This window comes from Cydia fagiglandana, chromosome 7, assembly GCF_963556715.1.
Source record: "Cydia fagiglandana chromosome 7, ilCydFagi1.1, whole genome shotgun sequence".
In the NCBI taxonomy this organism is placed as follows: domain Eukaryota; kingdom Metazoa; phylum Arthropoda; class Insecta; order Lepidoptera; family Tortricidae; genus Cydia; species Cydia fagiglandana.
Genome location: NC_085938.1, coordinates 7,092,904 through 7,114,697, shown reverse-complemented (window position 1 = coordinate 7,114,697; position 21,794 = coordinate 7,092,904). Strand labels below are relative to the sequence as shown.

Sequence of the window (21,794 nt, the reverse complement as noted above, 5' to 3'; positions counted from 1 at the left end):
AGGGCTTCTGTCAAATCGAAATAAAATTATTCCGAATGTGCAAACTACGTCACCAGATGTCAGTATAAAATTTATACAATTTTAAGGCCTGAATACAACAATGCGAAGGTTGCATGTATCTAGTTTGTCAAGACTTTTCTTTATTTATCATGTTGTTACCTCGCAACTGTTGTTTACTGTCAGTCAAAAATAAATGTCGTAAAGAGAATTATAACATAAACCTTATTTTTTCTCTATTAATTTTAAATGTGACATATTGTATTTGCGTGGCTTATATATTCGAAAATACAGACATGATTATTGATTGCTGGAAGTGTAACCGAGAAAAAAAGGAGCAAGCATTCAAAGATTCAAATAGGGAAATTAGCCTCCCAATATTACCTACAACACTGGTTAAAATTTTAATAGTTCTCAAGATAACGCCGGGAGGTATACCATCGTTGGCGTTCACGGCAGCTAGCAATGAAAAGACTAGCTATGAAAAATACCTTTATAAGAAAATCGAAAACATAATATCACAATTCTGATTTTTTTCATGACTGACATTCTGCAAAAATTGTGCGATTTGATTCTATAAAGTACGCTATAAAGACACGTGGTAGGAACACTAGCGCAAGTATGGAGATACCTCACCTAACCTAACCGAAGTACCTGCTTAGACAAGAGATAAGATCTATGCCTGAAATTCTTCAGCTACAAGTTGGATCCGAATTATGACAACATTAATTCATTCCGTTTTAAGTTAAAAGAATATCTGGAGCAAAAAGTGTTCGGCGTTACAGAGCGTGGCGTGGCGATATTACCTACCTGCAATTCTCCTACTATGTGACTATTATTACAAAAATAGGATATGGAGTTAGAAGCTGCAAGCGGTGGATTCAACCTACTTTTACTTACACCGGCTCTTATTTAGGTGCTATCTTTGTATACCAAATTGAAAGAAATGAAAATACTTTACTGTTATGTTTTTGTTTTATTCATTCTACTCTTTAAAACCTTTTCTACATAATATTAGGTCCACTTGGGCGGTTTACGAGTGATTTTTTTGTTTGATACCTTGTAATAGATTTTTATAATTTACAAGAAATCAAACAAAAAAATTACGTACATCACCAGATATAGTAATCCACTTCGTCACCTTTTTCTGGTATTTTCTGGTTTTTTTTTTTTTGGTATTTCGTTTCTGTAACGGTCTGGCGCCCCCTACGCAGAGTTTCGCGTAATATTCCCTATTGATAACCTTCGTCCTTCTCAGATTTGAAAGTCAGTTAGGTAATAAAAGCTTGTAAAATAGTTTCTGGTTGGGCCAGTAATTGACTGGTAAAGAATAACTTAAAACATTAAGTCCACCTTTTGTGCAATAAAGTATAAAATAATGAAATAAATAAATATTTAAAGTACATCCTATTTTACTAGTAGAAATAATAAATAGGACCAAACAATGGAACTGTTACAATTATAGAGTAGGTAACTAACTACTTTATGCAATCTGTTTAATTACGGAGGCAAACATAAGAAAAACATCAAAATCAAATTTCATGTAACTAATAATTAATTAATAAAAAAAGTTTCATAATTTCAATTATAGAGGACCTTTGGTTCCAAAGGACCAGAACCAGAGCTTTGGTTGCAACTATTGAGGTTTTCCATTTATACAAGTAACCAATTAACCAGGTTTCACTGTAGTAGTAAAATATAGGTTTACATTTTTTGCCTTATTACAAAGGAATAAGGTCCAAAAGTGTAAACATTATCTTTGACGTCGACAGTCCATTTTGAGGAAAAAATTAAACTAGTTGAAAAACACGAAACTGAAGGCTCTCGACTGACAACAGATGACGGCCAACAGGCCACCGGCCGGCTATCTGATAATATGTGTGTAAATTGGCCTGCAGGCCACGGACTGTCCGGCAGATATCTGTCGACGCTGACCGGAATCGACGAGCCGTAGTCCGAATAGCCGTCAGTCCAAAATCTGAAATAGAACTGTTAATGTGTGGCCTGCTGCGGTTAACTGACAGGCTAACATCGTCCGGCGAACTGTCAATTTGTAGGGATCTGTCAAAATTATATCAGACTATTGCCGGCAGGCGGCCGTACGGTGGGAAAATGACGACTCGTCTGTAGTCGCAGAGGTGGCAGCAGACCATTGCCGGCCGGCAATAATCGCTTATGTTTGTGGACGTTATTGGTCTAGGACGGCAGGTCGCCCGATAAGGCCAGAGACTGCAGGCGGACTGGTAATCAGTGGGCCCCTTAAAACGATTATGTTCATATGATCAGGCCTGAACAAAGCCTAGCCTGTGTCGCAAGCAGGAAATTACACCTATTTTTAGGACATTTTATTTCAGCGTCCTTTCTGCGCCGGTACGCTAATGAGAAAATAATTAAATCCTTTGAAAATATTTCATTTCTTCAGTACCTAAGTTTATATCTAGATATTGGATCTTAGATTATCATTATGATATTAAAGTTTACTGTATGATAAGGTATAAAGTATGTAAGGTAAAAGTATGTATGTAAGCAGAATCAATTCTTGTAAAGGTTTCATCATTGTCATTTCATTGTTCATGTCATGTTATACATTGTGTTGAAAAAGTGTTTGCCTTAAAAAAACTGTCTAGATACTCGTATATATAACAAGTCCAAGAAGATAATAATGTGCTTCATTTAATTTATCAAACTGGATGATGAGATCTCACAAATACGCGTACGACCGTACAAATCAAACTTATTAAGTATTTCAATGTCAATTTACTCCAGAAAATGATAAGTCCTATTTTCACGATATAATAACTTATGTTTATCGGAAAGCCCTAATATATATTCCCAAATCATAATAACATTCTTTAACGTTATTATTATGATGCAACTGTACAGTCGCTTCAGATATATCGTTGCGGCCAAGGTGCTAACAAATATCTAAACACGCCTCTATTGTCAACGCTTTAGGGTGCGTGTTCAGATATTTTTGAGCACCTCGGCTGTTCCGATATATCTGATGGCGGCTACCAGTGTGCCCAACCCCATGTTTACAATCTAAGATAAATCAGCTGGTTATCATGATAATAATGTGGCAATGCTCTCGTTCCAGGTCTCGGAGGTCCTCCGGCGCGGCGACGGCAGTCACGCCTCAACCGAAGAACCTCAACCCTGGAGGTAAGTACGCTACTTCAGACGAAAGCGGAGGACCCGCGTGAAACCACCTTTTTGTACAAACGTAGTCCTCATTAGTCCTCGCGAACCCATTCGACACAGAACATTGTCCCCAATTTTCTCTCAAATTTCGGGGCACAGCCAAATCCACCAGCCAAATATCGGGAATCGGTTCGCCCTTAATACCTACTTAATACAATTATCACGTCATCACTTCAGCGTAACGGGATTTTTAGTGACCGGACCGGAAACGGGAACAATGAAATTACCTTAGTATGTACTTATTTAGTTACCGAAGTATTTCTCAGAATAATGACGAAATATTACCTATACTGAATAAATGGGAAGTATTTTGCTTACGTTACTTAGCCTCGTAGATTATCACCGGTCAAAGATCACTCCACCAATTATGACTATACGCTTTAATATGTTGTGACTATACGAGTCATAAATTCGATCAATTAGTAAGGCCTATTATTAGCACATCAAAACAGTACAGTACCACAGAATAAATAATAGTACTAGGTACAGAAGACTCACTCTCTAACAAAACGCGTTTGTCACGATCAGCACAGATATGGCCGCTAGGTGGCGACAGCGCCACGCGCGGCTTATGGCAAACCCCAAAATTGGGGTCGAACGGATACACTTTAAGCTACCTGTAGCAAAGCAACGAAATCGCGGAGTCAGACACGCCTGTTATTGGTTGAAATTTGAATTCGAAAAGTTGTCAATAGAGTAGAATTTATAACAGCCATATATAGAGCATTAATAGTAATGAGTTGTTAAGTTGTTTTTGAAATTCCTGATTAACTATAGGTATACTTTCTCGGTTACACACTAAAAGAATTAGTACAAGGATATATATATAGAGGGTAATGTAATATAGGTAGGTACTAGTAAGTATAATAAACGAACCTTTAAAAGCACGGAAGCACTGAGTTAGTGACCATTCAATCTGTCCCATCAAACTTGAATCCCAATTACTCTATTCCATTGTTTCGCTGCAAGAAGTCAATACTGCCCCACTTTACTCAGAGGACTTGATGGCTGGGGTAAGCTCGGCCGAATTTCACCTTCCCATACAAACGGAGTTTCGTTCTCATTTTAAAACTACGTGTTGGATTGTAATGAAACTTTACACAAACAATGACATGAGGTAAATCTAGTTTTTTAATTAGTTTACTTATACCGGGTGTGGCCTGTAATATGAGCAAAAAATTAAACTGTAGGCTGTACCCCTTATACTGACCAACATTTGTTCAGCGACTTTTAAAAATAACTTGTGGTTAGATTTTTAATACACTTTAAAGTTTATTCTAAGACGAATTTTGTTATGTTTAAGGCGTGACAAGCAACGTCAATCACAGTGATATGGCGTGGCGATGGCGTCCATTGAAGATAATATTTATTTTGTATGAAAAATAGCGAGTCTAAATAGTTCATAATTTTTTAAAGTTGTTGAACAAAAGTGTCACCGTTTGAGGAGTACAATCTATGTTTTCATTATTTGCTCGTGTTACAGGCCACACCCGGTATATCTCCAGTTTATGAAACAATCGAAATAGACCAAAAAACAAGTTTGGTATGGAAATCGCTGTATTTTTTAACTATGGCATCTGAAGCTACATAAACGAATTATAGGACTAGATATAGGTACCGTATCCTATTTTATGTACAAAGTTTCAGAGCAATCTAGTAAGTAGTTTTAAAATGAGAGTAACTACGTTTATATGGAGACCCGAGCTTGCTATGGGTCCTCTTAAAAGGCCTCTGTAATCTAGTTCGTTTGTAAGCAGCCGGCATTATAAGCATCAGGGTATGGACCTTGGTTACAAAGCCGTGGTCATTGTATTCCATTCCAAACCCGGCAAGGGAATTTTATTTGTGTAGTGAGCATGAATACTTTATTGCCAAGTTAGGAAAGTTTTCTACATATACAGTGTGGAAAGATAAGTCGGGCCCTGGAGGGAAACTAGGTACCTTAAATCCGTAAGCTGGCTCATTTTACTTAAACTGGTACTTGTTATTTTATAATTTAATTTAATAATTTAATTATAATTTAATTTTAGTTCTATTTTTATGTGCTCTTTCTCTCCTGTCTTTTTACAAATAAACTAACATAGTTGTTAAGTTAAGAGTTACTAACCATATTATGGAACTTGTTTTCTGAAATAAATGATTTTTATTTTATTTATTTATTTATTTAAAGGAGACATTCCTTTATTTTTAAAAGAAACAAAACTACATTCAAAGATTTTACTTTTTTTCTTTAATTTTGTTTGTCTAAAAAAATCTTGAGTACTAAATAGATTTTATGGATATTTTGTACGACAGACGAGTGTAAGACCTTATGTTTCTTGGAGAAATGTTATCATTAACATTAACTGTATCGGCTAGTGTAATAAAATTGAGAGTGTTTATTTTTTGGAATTTTTAGTCGGTTCGAGTCCCGGGCGAGGCAAGAGAGTTTTAGAAAATCTTTGAATGCAGGTTTGTTTCTTTTTAAAAATAAAGGAATGTCTCATTTAAGTAAAATGAGCCAGCTTGAGGATTTAGGGTAGTTTCTCTCCAGGGCCCGACTTATCTTTCCACACTGTAAATACACGGTGTTTTTGGAGCATTCCACGAGCTGTTCCGTACGTCTACATTTTATTTCCTGTGTTGCGACTTTTTTTTAGCATTTGAATCAGGCGATTATTTTTCCGTGCATATTTTTGACCATTTGTCATAGAAAAGGAAAGTTTGCAAATCTTCAGAAACTTCACGTTTGTACGGGACAAAGGTAGACAATTTCATGTAATGCTCCTTTTATTGAATTCCGTCGGGGTATGGCTAAATACATTGTAGGAAACTAAGGGCCACTTGCGCCATTCAATAACCCGAGTTAACCGGCTACCATGGTTCCATGGAGTTACCATAGTTACCAGTACAATTTGAGACCGGGTTTAAGTAGTTTTTTTTTCATACAAATTAATTAAACTCTGTAATCTCAGGCTTCTGCATATAGCGTTATTGTAACACGGGCATTATATTTATTTATTATTTAATGTCATTACGAACATCGATCGTCCAAGATGTGTTTTTATGTATATCCCGAACCATGAGCGCTGAAAGCTCTCTTGGTTCTCTTGCAAGTTGGTAGACTTTTTTATTTAGGCTGCCAAAGGCGGCCAATACTGTTCGGCATTGAGCATGTTACTAAAACCTCAACGATAAGATAAGTTTAGTGTCATTCTAGTAATTTTAAAATAGATGTAAACAAATCTTTACGATAATCCAACCGAGGGACAGTTTATCAGGTGATAAACGCTTGAAGATTACGATTTTACTAAGTCAAAGTGAATTATCGGTGCCTGAACGAAGTAAGTTGATGGGCCCTTTTTAAAACGGTAGTATATTGCTCATATTTCGCAGAATGTTTTTGTAAACAAGACTCATGTGTTGGTAATCTGTCTGATCTGGCTACCTAGAAAAGATTACGCTTCCATATGAATGATGAAGGATTTAAACATACAATAGGTTAAGAGGAAACCGGACAGTTTGGTTAATTCTAATAGTGTACGATTTTAAACGATATTGTTTATACAGATCGCTACACCTTATAAAACAAGGTTCCGCGCCGCGTCCGAGTTTTTCTGTTTGTTCGCGATAAACTCAAAAACTACTGAACGGATTTTCATGCGGTTTTCACCTATCAATAATTATAGAGTGATTCTTGAGAAAGGTTTAGGTGTATAATTTGTTAACCCATGCGAAGCCGGGGCGGGCGGTCGCTAGTACATATAATATAACAAGTCCTGAAGTGTAGAGGCCTATTCCTCCTCATGATCATTTTAGCTGGCTATGATGATGGGCTAATAGGTACCCTATTATTATACAAATATTACACTTACCTACTAATTAACATTAATTAGGAATATTCTATACTTAGGTACTTGTTTGATTTTGTATTTCTATACTCAGCATTCTATACTAAAGACGCAAATCACAGCTCAAAATCTTCAGACTTGAGTTAAATTGAGCATACGATAATTATGCGCAGCTGTGACAAAAGTTCGTATAGCACTTTTCATAGCCACCCCCCAGCAGGACTTGGTACCTACTAGAATAAAAATTAAATAGTACCAACTCAATATTGAGTGTTTATTTTGTAATATAAGCCTAAATATATTATATATGAAGGTTCTTAAATTTTTAAATTAGAAGTTGTATGTCTACAAAGTAATGAAATCTCATTAAGGTCTAAATAAAATAACAATAAAGACAATTTAATAATAACATCAAACATGTGAATCCATTCTTCGTTAGTTAGGTATGGGTTAAGTAATTACTACTGATGCGCATTAACTAAAACCAACATTTACAAAATGAAAAATTCGTTAAGTTAATGGTTTACGCGAATATCGTCATATCGGACATTACCAGTTCAAATGTGTATGTGGTACCTACACAGTCAATAAAATATGGCTATCACCAAGGGGTTGCGTAAATGCGACGTTGTCTAAAATATCCTCGAATCAGCTATGCTTCGCTAAAACCTATTACCTTAACCTTTCCTTGTATTCTTAGTTCTTCTTCTTCTTCAACCTAGCGTTTTCCCGGCCTAGCGCCAGGGTCGGCTTTCCTGCCCAATTTTCTCCACTTTGCCCGGTCTTCGGCATCCTCAGATGTGAGATTGTTCTCTTCCATGTCCACTGTCACGACGTCCAGCCAGCGCTTCTTAGGCCTACCGCGGCCGCGTGATCTAGGGCCTTGGACAATGAGGTTGAGGCATTTAAATAAAATCGGTCTGTGTAGTATTTTCTAATGTCAACTGCATAGCCAAATCACAGGCTAGTTTGGGATCCACCTGTGTTCATCTGTATAATTGTTTTCTATTGTCAGTAAAATTATTCTTATTCTTAATTATTCTTAGCGGTTTTAACAAAATACACTGGACCTATCTAGTGATCTTGTATGAAATTGCACAAGAACTGCCAACACAAGTAGCTGTAAAACCATACCTACATAATCACTACACCTTATAAAACAAAGTCCCCCCCCCCCCCCCCCCCGCGTCGGTCTGTTTGTGTGTTGTATGTTCACGATAAACTCGAAAACTTCTGAAAGGATTTTTATGCGGCATTTAACCTATCGATAGAGTGATTCTTAGGCAGGATTAGGTGTATAATTTCAATAATTTGTTAACCCGTGCGAAGCCGGGGTGCGTCGCTAGTAATATTAATAACGACGAAGTGGTGGCACACTCAATAATCGATGGCACAATTTAATGATAGTTAGCAATTGCAATTGCAATTATGTGAGCAAAGCGTATAGATAGGAGTCTAAGAATGCTAAAATCTAAGAAACTTATAGTGCCACGGCAGCGGCAGGGTCAATAATATCCGTTTCCGGTCCGGACCGGTCTTCCGCATCGAGTAGTTTGATCCTAGAGGAAACTAGGCCGCCAGCTAGGTATTGAACTACTAACTCTATTCTTACAATCTAAGAATGCTAAAATCTAAGAAACTTATAGTGCCACGGCAGCGGCAGGGTCAATAATATCCGTTTCCGGTCCGGACCGGTCTTCCGCATCGAGTAGTTTGATCCTAGAGGAAACTAGGCCGCCAGCTAGGTATTGAACTACTAACTCTATTCTTACAATCAAGTTTTAACACAACAATCTAGACACGCGGCAGCGTGTCAAGCCAAGTTCAAGCAAAGGAACTGGCTAGCCAGCGCCGAGTGTAATATTACACGAACCACTTGGTGCCACTTTTGACCCTTCTATAACTCAAAACATCTTTGACGTAAAGACATAAAACTACGTGTGTTTAATTATATCCATAAGGATATCTAGAAGCCCAAATTTCATGAAGCTAGCTCAAACGGTTATAAAGGTATGAAGGTCAAAAAGTCGTAAATTTTAAGACTGACTTATGACTTATAGTACCTAAACCTAACCTACTTCCAGATGACCTAGAAGGATGAAATTTGGAATCCAGCTTGGTTATTGTGTGTAACCGTAGGCAAAAATCTAATAATAAAATAAAGATAAAAAATAGGGGGGGTCCCCATACAAAAAAAACACTTTTTATTGGGACTGACATATAAGTACCTAAACCTAACCTACTTCCAGATGACCTAGAAGGATGAAATTTGGAATCCAGCTCAGTTATTGTGTGTAACCATAGGAAAAAATCTAAAAATAAAATAAAGTTTAAAAATAGGGGGGGTCCCCATACAAAAAAACCATTTTTTATTGGGACTGATATAAGTACCTAAACCTAACCTACTTCCAGATGACCTAGAAGGATGAAATTTGGAATTCAGCTCGGTTATTGTGTGTAAGCGTAGGAAAAAATCTAAAAATAAAAAAAAGTTAAAAAATAGGGGGGGTCCCCATACAAAAAAATATTTTTTTATTGTAGCGTTGGAACCGTTACAAGCAGATATTTGAAACTACCCCAATATATGTATTATTATATTTGCTATATTAAAATAAACTTTAGTCAAAAAATAAGTGGTGCCCCATACAAAAAACTTTTAATACGCTCTAAACAACCGGCCAACGGTGTGTCGTCGGCGGCGCGCGGTACCACATAATTATACAAAGAACAGAAGTAAAAACCATACAGCGGAAACACAAGAAAAAACATTAAATCTCAATACCTGCCTAGTTTTCTTTACAAAAAGTATTGATATCCCACCAAAAACATAAATGTAAAAAAGGAGAGCCAAGTTCAATACAAAAATTATGCTTGGCTGTGAGGCTCGCCGCAAAAAGAATGGAGATCTAAATGAGTGCCACTGCCAAGTTCTATGCAAAATCCAAATATGTATTTATAGGAACAAAATAACATTATAAACAAGTATTAAACTCTATTTCTTTGCTTTATTGGATACCTATAACAATTGCTGTTATTTAAAAAAATGTGAGATCTTAAAGTAGGTTAGATTTGGCTTGGCCAGGTTTTATCAGAATTACAATATATATAAAATGATTGATATAATGAAAACTGGCCAAGTCAAATCTAACCTACTTTAAGATCTCACATTTTTTTAAATAACAGCAATTGTTATAGGTATCCAATAAAGCAAAGAAATAGAGTTTAATACTTGTTTATAATGTTATTTTGTTCCTATAAATACATATTTGGATTTTGCATAGAACTTGGCAGTGGCACTCATTTAGATCTCCATTCTTTTTGCGGCGAGCCTCACAGCCAAGCATAATTTTTGTATTGATAATACATTACATCAGATGATTGATGACGTTACATACAAATCCTCACATAGCATTTGGAAAAAGATATTTGTAGCAAAAATTACGTAAAATCGATATCACTCATGTCATTAGGGTTCGGGTATGCCCTGTACGCAAGCCCTTAGCAATTTAGGTAATTTGATGACTATACCAATATCCCTTACGGGTGGATTGGCAGAATGTGGCTAACATGAGGATTCTACAGGATTATATGCAGAGATGCGACTTATTTGAAATACTTGTATTTAAAATGCAAATACAAAATGGAAAATACCTATTTTGTATTTTGTATTTAAATACCTTTTGAAGAAAACTATTTTGTATTTTATTTGAAATAGTTTTTGGGATCTATTTTCTATTTTCAAAATACAAAATACTTTATATCACTATTGACAAAGGTCTGACTTTCCATGATCACATTGTTGACGTGTGTAAAAAGGCTAATAATAAACTAGGTTTTATCATGCGGACCGCTTCCCAGTTCCGAGACACCAGGATTGCTTTGGTCTTGTACAATGCTTTTGTCCGTAGCCGGCTGGAATTCAACTGCATCGTATGGGATCCGGATGACCAAAAGTACAGGGATATGATTGAGAGAGTACAAAAAAAATTCGCTCGGTACCTCTATAAGAGGCTATATGGCCGCTATCCTTTTCTCTATCCCTCGTTGTTCGTGGCAGGTATGGTCGGATTGGAGACGTTGGAGTTCCGGAGGAAAATACTTCTCGCGATCCACTATATCTTGCTTTTCCGGGGTAAAGTGGATAATCCTTGTGTGCTCTCGAGTATACGGCTGTTCGTCCCCAACGACTATGTGCGCGCGGGCGCTCGACGCCGGCATGCGTTGTTCGCAGTCCCCGCGACGCGCACGCAGTACGCGCGCCGAGCGCCCACGTCGAGAGCTAGAGCACTTCTAAACGGTATAGTTGGCTCGGTCCAAGATGCTGACCTTTTTAATGATAACTTGGGTGCTTTGTACTCAAAAATATCTCAATATTTAATTGTTTTTATCGGACGTCCCTAGACTAAAGCGGTTGGTTGATGATTATGAATTGTTTCTTTTTTGTTTACTTGTCTTGTGTATTTGTAAAATATTAATCTGTATGTTTGTCAATTGACATGTTTTTTCCATGTTCTGGCGTTTGGTTTCCGCTGTAAGCCGAACATGATTGAAAATAAATAAATAATAAATAAATAGTAGGTAGGTAATGTAGGTAGAAGTTACAATCTCTTCTGATGTTCCAATCCTGCAACACTGTCATTCTTTTAACATGGAACTGTTGAATCTGTTTAGTAACGTCGCACATGACCACAAGCGTAGCGAGTGGTTAAAAAAGTTGAATCTTGAGTGTTGGGAGGGTTTCAAGGCACGAGAGGAGAACAAACTTTTCTGCCCTGGTGAAACACAAACGAGACATTTTCGTCACACTAACGAGAGGCTAACTAGCTGTGAAACATTACAAATTAATGCTTTAAAAGTTGGCCGATAAAAACCATCATCCATACCTACAATCCTACCGGTTAATATGAAAAACTAGAAATTTGCACTTTAGATAGAGGATTGATTTCAAAGAATAAAGAGAGTCTTTTCAACTCGGAAATTCCGAGTAATACTTTTTAATGCAGACTAGGTATTCACTACTCAGAGTACCGTCTATCGAAAAGTATTTGTATTTTAAAAAAGTATTTTGAAAATACCTATTTCGTATTTTGTATTTAAATGCAAATTCAAAAACTATTTTGTATTTTGCATTTGAAATAGTATTATCAAGGAAGTATTTGTATTTTCGTATTTAAATACTTTTTATAAAGTATTTTTCGCATCTCTGATTATATGTACATTCATAATGCTAAATTTTTTAAATGTTTTTATTAGAACAATTGACTACAATTTTTAACTCAGACCAGTGATGCCTACTATAGTATGTTAGGTACTATACTATAATTTATCTTATCCTAAATTTATCTGTTATATCCATATTGTGCAATATTTTTACAACGTAATAACACTTTTATCATATCTCCATCTAGTATTAAATATCGTGAATATTAATTCAGGTCAACAGGAAAAGAATTTAATATAATATATATACCTACGTAGGATTTTATTTTCCTTGAATTTGTGTGACATTTAGATACCGTGAAACAGAATGGGATTGCGAGTAGTGATCTGAAGCTCTACTATGAGTTCCGTGAATGACAGTGAGAAGTGAAGATAGTGAGAAAGTTAAGGAAAATGTATGGAGTAATTGTACAGTGCCTCTACCGGTCACGTAAAGAACTAAAAATTTCAATTTGTACCATGAGTTACAAACGTTTTTACGCGAGTTTTCCATACTTGCCTAACTTCACACCTAAAACGCTCCCTTTCTAATTATATAATGAAAACTGAGCCAGAATTATTCTGCGTAAATATAGTGCGTCAAGCAAATCTTGTCAGTAGCAATGTAAAGCAAACTAAAGTAGGGCAACACTCAAAGAGTAGTATTGCGCTAAGAAAAGCAGCAATGTACAATGTACATCGAACCAAAACTTTTTTCCGCTGAGCGCGCCTTGTCACGTACGTCAATTCAAATTGTCACTCGCGGATTCTCTATTGAAAATGTTTGAAATTGTTATTAATACGTATGGACGGACAATTTAAAAGCGGTGTGTGATGTTGATAAAAATGATTAACTAATTTGAAGATCTCAAAATAAAATTAGAAGTGGACTATGCCGTTAAACAAGAATGTATGAATAAAATCATTGCTTCAGCAGGTAGATGTCATACTGGATTTTCATATTTTATTAGATTTCTCAGTTGGCACTGTAGGCATTGTAGGCACCTTAGCTTTAATTAAGCACAGTCTTGTTTAATATATTGGTATTTAATGGTGACACAGCAGAAATATCTCTTGAAATAGAATCGATTCAGAATGTAAACATTGTAAACCATTTGTAAACAAACAATATGATGGCTGTCATTCACGATCCACATTCCACAGATAAAACACAGATGACACGCGATTTTCGAATTATTCGAACACAGTGTTGCTAACCCGCGATTTTTCAAATTTGCCGCCGTTTGCTACTGACAAGATTTGCTTGACCCAGTTTACTTTACGCGAGTAAACGTGACAGATGTTATCGAAAAATACGTGCGTTTCCAACGTGACATTTCTGTCAACTTGTAAACACAACAAATACGCAGATTTTTCACGAGTATTAATGCAATTTTCAACGTAATATGTATAAATTTATAACAGTACGTGAACTTCAAGCAAAACTTTAAGGGGTAAATCAATTAATAACTCGATAAAAGGCTGATTTAATACAAAGGTAATGAGATATACTTGACATCATATTTTCCTGTTTCTACTGCTACATTTGCGAAGATCACATTGCTTACGAGCAGTTTTTGGTTTTAGGCAAGAACCAACATTTCCATGAAAATCCGGATGGCATCATGTATGCATGCGTATGCATGTATGCAATAAGAATTAAGGCTCATTACAAGGAGCGGTACGATATGCTGCTGCTTTTGTTGCTGGGTGCACACTGCACATAACACATATAAGAATACCGCAAGACCTATTATAATATGTACGCAAGAATTCCTACGTATTTTATTAAGTATTATCATCTTACATAAAATAAAACATACAAATGTTCTATGAGTTTATTTATTTTTCTTTAATAAGTAAGTATAGTTTATTTTCCGATGTTCAAATTCTTGTGTTTGATACCTAGGTAATCGTTTTTCATGTCAATTTGGTAACAGGAAATATAAAACTTTCTTCAAAAACTTTTCGTGGTGGTTTAGAATCTGAAAATTTAAATAAGGTTTAAACACATTTATTGCCAAAAACCCGCTGCGCTGCGTGGGTTCATTTTGTATTGGAAATGGGGCGCTTGGCACTGAAATATACTCGAGATCATTTACTATAAAATTAAGATCGCTATTAAGGTCAGGGTCTGTGCGGAAAGAGAAGAGTCGTAGGTATAATGTATGGGCTCCCCTACATTTCACAACTCTTCTCTTTCCGCACACTCTATTTGATAATGGTACTTAGCAGTATAGGAGACGGCCGTTGTTATGATGCGGACTGAAGCGGACCATAATATAATATATACCTATTTTAGTATTTTAAGATTTCTTCTCATGTGTGTACTATTTTCATCATAGGTAATAAATATGTAGCCAAAAGTAGCCTGTATAATCGCGCCATATACTTTGCTTCCTATTTTTTAACACGCAAAGTTATAATTTTAACTCGTTAATTAATGATGTTTACGTAATTATCATATTTTGCAATTTTTTTCTTGAATACAATATATTTTATTTTATACATTGTTTACTAATATTGATGTGTTTATTATTTTCGTAACTATGGCAACGTCAAATCTTAAAAAAATTTAGAATGAAGGTTGAGTCAGTAACAAAGTGACAAAATTGGTCTTAGAGCATTTAATAACTGGAGTGGTCATTGAGTGCTTACTGTTAGGATTAGGGTTCCAAGCAGGAAAAAAAAGCTTGTTTTAACACCAAATAATGTTTCTTAATCTCAAGCAAGACTACATAGTAATGGCGTCTCATACAAGAAGAAAGAACAACTACATTTGTTTTATATTGACAACCGAATAAATCAAATATCATAGGGCCCGATTCGGATTTTGAAATAGATATCTATTAGATATCTTTTAGACATCACCATCAAAATACTCGTAGGATAACGATATGTTTAAGATCTAACCTGTCAAATTTGACATTGGCGTGATTCTGGATATACTCTTGAACGACTTCCTCGGGATTTGACTTAGAGATCCAATTCACATCTAATAGATATCTTACGCTATCTAACGTAAAAGTGACATTGGTTGCCCGAATTGCGCTGCAAAAGAGAACTAGTTGATATCTAAACTATAACGTATCTAGAATGGATCTAGTACGTGTCGTCTCTTGTGAATATCTTGAAGTTCGAATACGGCAGATACCTAGTCTATATTCTTTATTTTTTTTGTTGACAATATTACTCACCCCTGTGCCGAAAAACTTGCACAATTGTGCAAACTTTTGTATGGACTGACATGGCTATTTGTACGTTACGTACAAATCATGTAGAAATAGCAATACATTTGACGTCCCCGCGTTTTGTAAAGAAAATGACAGCGATGACATCTCCTTTCTAAATGCTCTAAGTGGCGGGTAGAGGTAAAGGAATACAATCTCCATGTAATTAATTAATGAAAAAGTCTCCGTCAAAAACCTTAAGAGGGAAGTATACTATAGTAGTACCAATAAAAGTCTGCAGCGGATTTGATATCCCACGCAGCTTAAGTGTTATTAATTTCATAGAAGTTTGACGTTCAAAATGACACTTGCACTGCGTGGGCTATCAAATCGCTGCAGACTTTTTACGGTCTGACTATACGTCGTAATCGTCCATACAAAAAGAGAAAACGTTTTTCCACTTCTAAATACGAGAAACTTCCATTCTCCATGATTTTTAGTATGGTTTTGATACAATGAAAAACTAGGTTTATGGGTTTTCTTTTCGCTTTTCGCTACTCTGGAGAGATTTAGAAAAATTATAATAGCTGACAGCGTGCCCAGTTTTTGCAAATATTCTCCCATAAAGGAGTTTTCTCATAAAGTCATAAAGGATTCTCCTTACCTCTACCCTCCATATTCACGGCTACCATCAGTATATGTAACATTACTTTCTGTGCATCTCACTTGCACTAATATGCGAGAGCGAGATGCATAGATAGTAAATTACGTAGACGTGAGAAAATATGTCAATTTTCTTATTTAGTTCTTTAAGTGAGTCCTAGAGGCGCTGTATAAAACTCCGATATAACTCTTGCTCTGTTTTTTAGTATACTTAGAAAGGGACAGCATCGTTTGGAGTGGAGTGAAGTTAGGTACATAAGACCGTAAAGAAACGTAAAACGTGACACACGGCACGTTTATTCACCGAGTGTAAGTGAAATATACTCTGCCAACTGATAGTAGAGCTACTGCAGATATGTATCGATACCGTCGATGCATATCAAACTTAAATTCACGCTAAATTGATAACACAATTCCAGTTGTCCCACAATCTCACAACACATACGAGTGTAACTAATCTTTGACAGGTTTGTTATTGTAATTATCATCGGATGTTTTGACTGGAGCTTATATATATCACTATATCACACAATCGTTGCATATTGTTATCGTCTATGCAGTTTAATACCTCTACATTCTCTACATTCGTTTCTGTAGAATTGCTATGTTTGTAAAGCTTTCAATGAAACTTTACAAAACTTTATTTATATTACCTATAATATGTATGTATATTCAGGATTCATACTCCGGAACCACCTGCTTCGTCACTACCGACTACCGACTAGGCCAAACCGTATTTTATGCGTAGGAATATTAGGAATTGAAATAAATTTCAGTAATTGAAACAATTACACGAAATTAAGGAATTCGTTTTTATACAAAATTGTTTAGCCTTTATTTTTATTACAACTTTAGGTGCCCAAAATAAAGTATGAAAATGCGTGCATAAACTGTCTCTGTCCACGAAAAAATATGTAGGTACATATTTTACGGTACAATTGCTTTTTTTAGTCTTCCTGAAATAACCTTCCCATGGGAAAATCTCATGTCCGTCACTTGCTTGTTAAAACCTTTACGTAGGCAAACTATATTCGTATGTGGCTTTCCTGTATGTTTCCAGGTTTATTTGGACACTATTAGCACACACCGACATCTTCTTTACTTTCCTGTAGAGTACAGTATATAAATGTTATCATTTAGATCATGTTTAGATCCATCGACGCAAAAACAGAGGGGTGTTATCTAGTCTGTGTGGAAAGAGAAGAGTCGTCAAATATAAGGCAACCAATACGATTCTACAGTTACAATGTGTTGTTTGTCATGAATAAGTAGATGATTTTTATTACTATTCTATTTTGACATTACTAACATAAATAAGGTATCGTGCGATTTGAGACATAAAGTTTCCGAACCGTATTTGCTTGACAATAAATTTTACTTATAGTCTAATATTCTATTAACAACTACATACCAATTTAACACAAAATGAGAAGTTACTTACTTGAATCGTGACCGTATGATTCGCACTTAAATCTTTGTCAGCTAATTTATCTATATTGTCACTCGATTTTAAGCCTACATAGAAGTGACAAAAGTGGGTTTTTGCATGTTATTTTACTTAATGTCGAAATATGTAGGAGGCTATACGAGTTTAATTCATGGCTACATATTAGAAGTCCAGTGAGCTATTGTGTTAAGTATCAAACGGTTGTTTCATCCAATTCGTTTTATTGTCCTAGTTTTGTGGTATGCACTGCATAAAGAGTTAATCGATTCATTGTGGAATTTCTTTATTTGCGGCAGTCTTTAAAATATGACTATGTGTATGCCATAACCTTTTAAGTATGTTTTTATTATACCTTCGTATTATTTTTCGTGATAAAGGTAAGTCAGCAAAAATTCTATATTAAGCCCCTTGTATTAAGTATATTTTATACAAACCGATCAAGTACAAGTCAGGGATCGCTCTAGTTTTTCTCTAGATGCATTCGATTCGGCATTTTTTTATTCTATAATATATCTAGGTATATAATAATATATTTCAGAGAATGCTGAAAATGGTAACAGCATTTTATTGTCTAAATAGTTTTAAAGTTGATTAAATATTAATGATTTTTATCGTGCCTTTTACACACTTATATGTACGTTTTAATAAAGCATTTTTAAGTTAGGCCTAAGATACACTTGTAAGTTTTACTTACATATAAATTATTAACTTCTCATTCCGTAGTATAGCTGTGTCCCTACTTAGTTAAGTAAAACTTACAAGTGTATCTCAGGCTTTACGTTACGTAACGTTAATTAGTAATTACGTTATTAAATGAACTACGGTAGTTCTGTCCGTCATGGCCGACTGTAATATTTATACTGAGTTATAATATTGTTATCGAAACGTGCTCGCCAATTTCTAGTACAAAAATAAGAAAAGTTCGCGACACATTGCGTATTCGGACCGTGACAGGTACAAATGAGTCGCGGTCGGGAACTGGGATAATTCAGGACGTACGATGTCAACCGTTTCCAGGAAAATGAGATATGTAGGCCACTGCAAAGCCGAACAGGCGGGCGAGTCGAACGCTGCCGCCGGAACGCCGCGTTTTTTATCACAACTAGCTTCTTAGCGCTACTTGCACCATCCCACTAACCCGGGGTTAACTGGTTAAACCAGGAGTTACCATGGTTACCAGTATAATTCGACACTAGGTTAACGGTTTAACCGCTTAACCTCGGGTTAGTGGGATGGTGCAAGTGGCCCTTATTCAGTCTACTTGGACTTCATAATTATGATGCTTACCTATGTGTCACAAAAAGTGCCATGCCGCACTCAAACTCTACTAACTCTTTGAGATTTTTGTTTGACATGTTACAGGTGTAAGGGCATTTTCAGAAAAAAGTGTACCATTTACTGTTTTTTCGAAAAACTTTTGAGTTACTTCTACTCAGGATCACGAGAATGTAGTATCGATTTGATAAAAAACAAAAGCTTCCGAAAAAAATAAGTACTTGTCAGTATGTATGTGACGCATTCTCACATGCTTTTGTATGGGCCGTCTGAAAACTGACACCTACATGTATGAAAAGTAGAACAGCTTTTTCCTTTTTTTATTCAATAGTTATAAAATGTAAATGGTTACACTTTTCTCTGAAACCCTGCATAAATAACGATTAATTTATGTACCTACCTAAATTATTTAACGTTGTTTCACCGATAAGAATGCTTCGTGTTGCAAAAGATAAAGTTCATAAAATAAGTTTTAAACTTCTTGAAAATAACCTTAAAAAAAATGCTCGTCTGCGTTCGTGCTACGTTATGTAGGTACTAAGCATGATGCGCTTAATTTCTAAATGAAATGTGTTAATTTAGAGTGCTCTAGATACTTCGCCACTGGCAGCTGTGACCCTGTGCCAAATACTGGGTGATAAAAATCTACGCTGTCATCTACCCATCAGAATCAATTGAAATATTTGCTATCTGATATGTTTGTCTGAACATGAACAAATAATAATCAACAAGGTTAAAAGTATTAAATTTGTCAATCATTGGTGATATTGGTATCGGTAGGTAGGTACGTAAATAAGTTATTATACCTACAAGTACTGTCATTAACAGCTAATTCTACAGCTTTTAATAATCTAATGTATGTACATTACGTTACGTATGTACGTTATGTTGGACATTGTTAAATAACAATAGAGGTATAATTAGTAACTGTGTAAAACGAGACTCCTGCCCGTAAATAGCTTCTACATACTTACTGAAAGTGCTTCTTTATACTTATATGTTTCCACAAGATCGCGGATGCCATGTTCTTATTTTTTTAGCCTTATTTGTTTTATTTTTATTTGTATAGCCTTGCAAAACGCATTGTAATATTTTTCATCATGCGAAAAAGGCTATCTAATAACACATGCAAGTTTCTACACTTGCATCATAGATTACTAGTCTCATCGGATGCAATCTGTCTGAACGCACCGAGCCCAGCTACCATATACATATAACACAAAGTATCTATCTCACATGCTGTTACTCGCAGCAATACCATCATGAATATGTAAATTCCTCCCGATTCGGACTCTGATTTAAAGCGGAGTATGTAAATTGAATGAACAATTTTTTCCCATTTTAACCGCGCTGACCCGGAATCTCATGAACGATGAAATATTGCCGGGACAATATTCGGTTATGTGGATAAATAAAAACATATACATGTTTAGCTAAATTATACGCTACGGCTACGCAGTCGCGTCGTACTTGTGTGGGAGCCGTCTCAAACGGCTATTGGTTCATATGAGCGTACTACAATACAACCTTGCGATCGTTTTTTACGTGGCGTAAACTAGCATCGCCGACGATGTGCGGTACGCTATGTTTACTTGTACCATTGAAATCCCTTCAATACAATTAGTGAGGATGTTAAGTGCAAACACCTTTTTTTTCTTGATTAAAGCATGAAACTTGGCACAGTTGTTCCTTATATCAAATAAAGCCGATTTCGATCGGTAGCCCGAAGGAGCCCCACCTCTGGGGCCCGAGAGGGGGGGTCAAAGTACCGCTCCGCCCGGCTTCATTCTAAAAATTCTAACAGGCCCCGTTAAGCTAATAGGTCATATTTGGTATCAATTTCGGATAAATCAATAACGTAGAATTCATTTCTGATATAAAAAAAAATGCAATTTGCAGAAATTTTTTTAAAATAAATTAAAAAATCTAATTTTTCAAGTGTAATATTTATTTTTTATTTAGTATCAAAATTAAACTGCCTGGTTTTTCTACATACAAAAAATATGACAATAAAGCCTATTTAATGCAGATTTTAAAAACGTAACTTTTCCTTACCTTTATTAAAAGAAAATTGCATAAAAAAAATCTTATATCGTCTCGCGCGGTGAATATCTTTTTACCGACATCGGCATCGTTATGGACAACATCCGAAGTACACACTCTGGAGACCGATTATATGTATTGTTTATTGTTGTAGATCCTTTATAGATCCTATTAGAAAGATAGAAAAGTGTACAAATATTATTTTTTATGTGTCGTCAGTAAAAAAAGGGACCTAGGAAAAAATTATCATAGAGCCTCGCGTTTGTATAGAAGCATACTCGTATTTAATTAGTGTCAACCACTCCATGGACTCCATGGTCGCTATTCTCAATGAATAAGAAGTAAACTGTAAGTATTATTAAATCTTTTTATTACATTATACCACACTTTAATTTTGCGACTTGTGTATTAAAAAATACAATTCCTTCCCCCGGCACATGAATGCGTACTTTCATCATTCACGTATATAATATATGTCAGTTTCAACCATATTCTGGCCACAGCAGGGTTGTCAGAACAGTTTGGAAACAGTCATCTGCTCCTTGCTTCCATTCCCAAGAAGACAGACTGAGCAAGTTTAAAGAGGAACTAACGTCTGACCCCCAAGCCCCAAACATATAATTCTATCCTGATAAGGCTGCTTCTGTTTCAATAGTCTATTCAAGTAAAGAATTATTTCAGGCATTTTTTTTATTATTTAGCAACGGCTTTAGGTAATCAGTAAGGTATTCACTTTACAAGGCTATTTCACATATCATCATATGAAGTTATAACTTATAATAAACTTTTGGCGAATGTTATTTATTTACTGATATTGCTCTATCCTGTAGGAGCTTGAATCCTTGTATCGGCCAAGCTAAAAAGGGTCTATGCTTAGATCTCACTTTTATACACCGTATATTAAATGGGGAACCCGGTTAAAATCCTAGAAGGCATATATTTGTGTTTATCGTGAAAGCTTGTTCCTGA

At 35.7% G+C, this 21,794-nt stretch overlaps 1 protein-coding gene across 13 annotated transcripts in view; it reads left to right on the top strand.

Annotated features, from left to right (window-relative positions):
- The window catches only part of LOC134665829 (3',5'-cyclic-AMP phosphodiesterase), a 614,694-nt gene that overhangs the window by 551,972 nt on the left and 40,928 nt on the right, over positions 1-21,794 (top strand). For all 13 annotated transcript variants that reach the window (XM_063522834.1, XM_063522831.1, XM_063522833.1 and 10 more), the window contains one exon: positions 3,095-3,159. In XM_063522834.1, the coding sequence (XP_063378904.1) occupies positions 3,095-3,159 (65 nt within the window). The remainder of the gene's footprint in view (positions 1-3,094; positions 3,160-21,794) is intronic.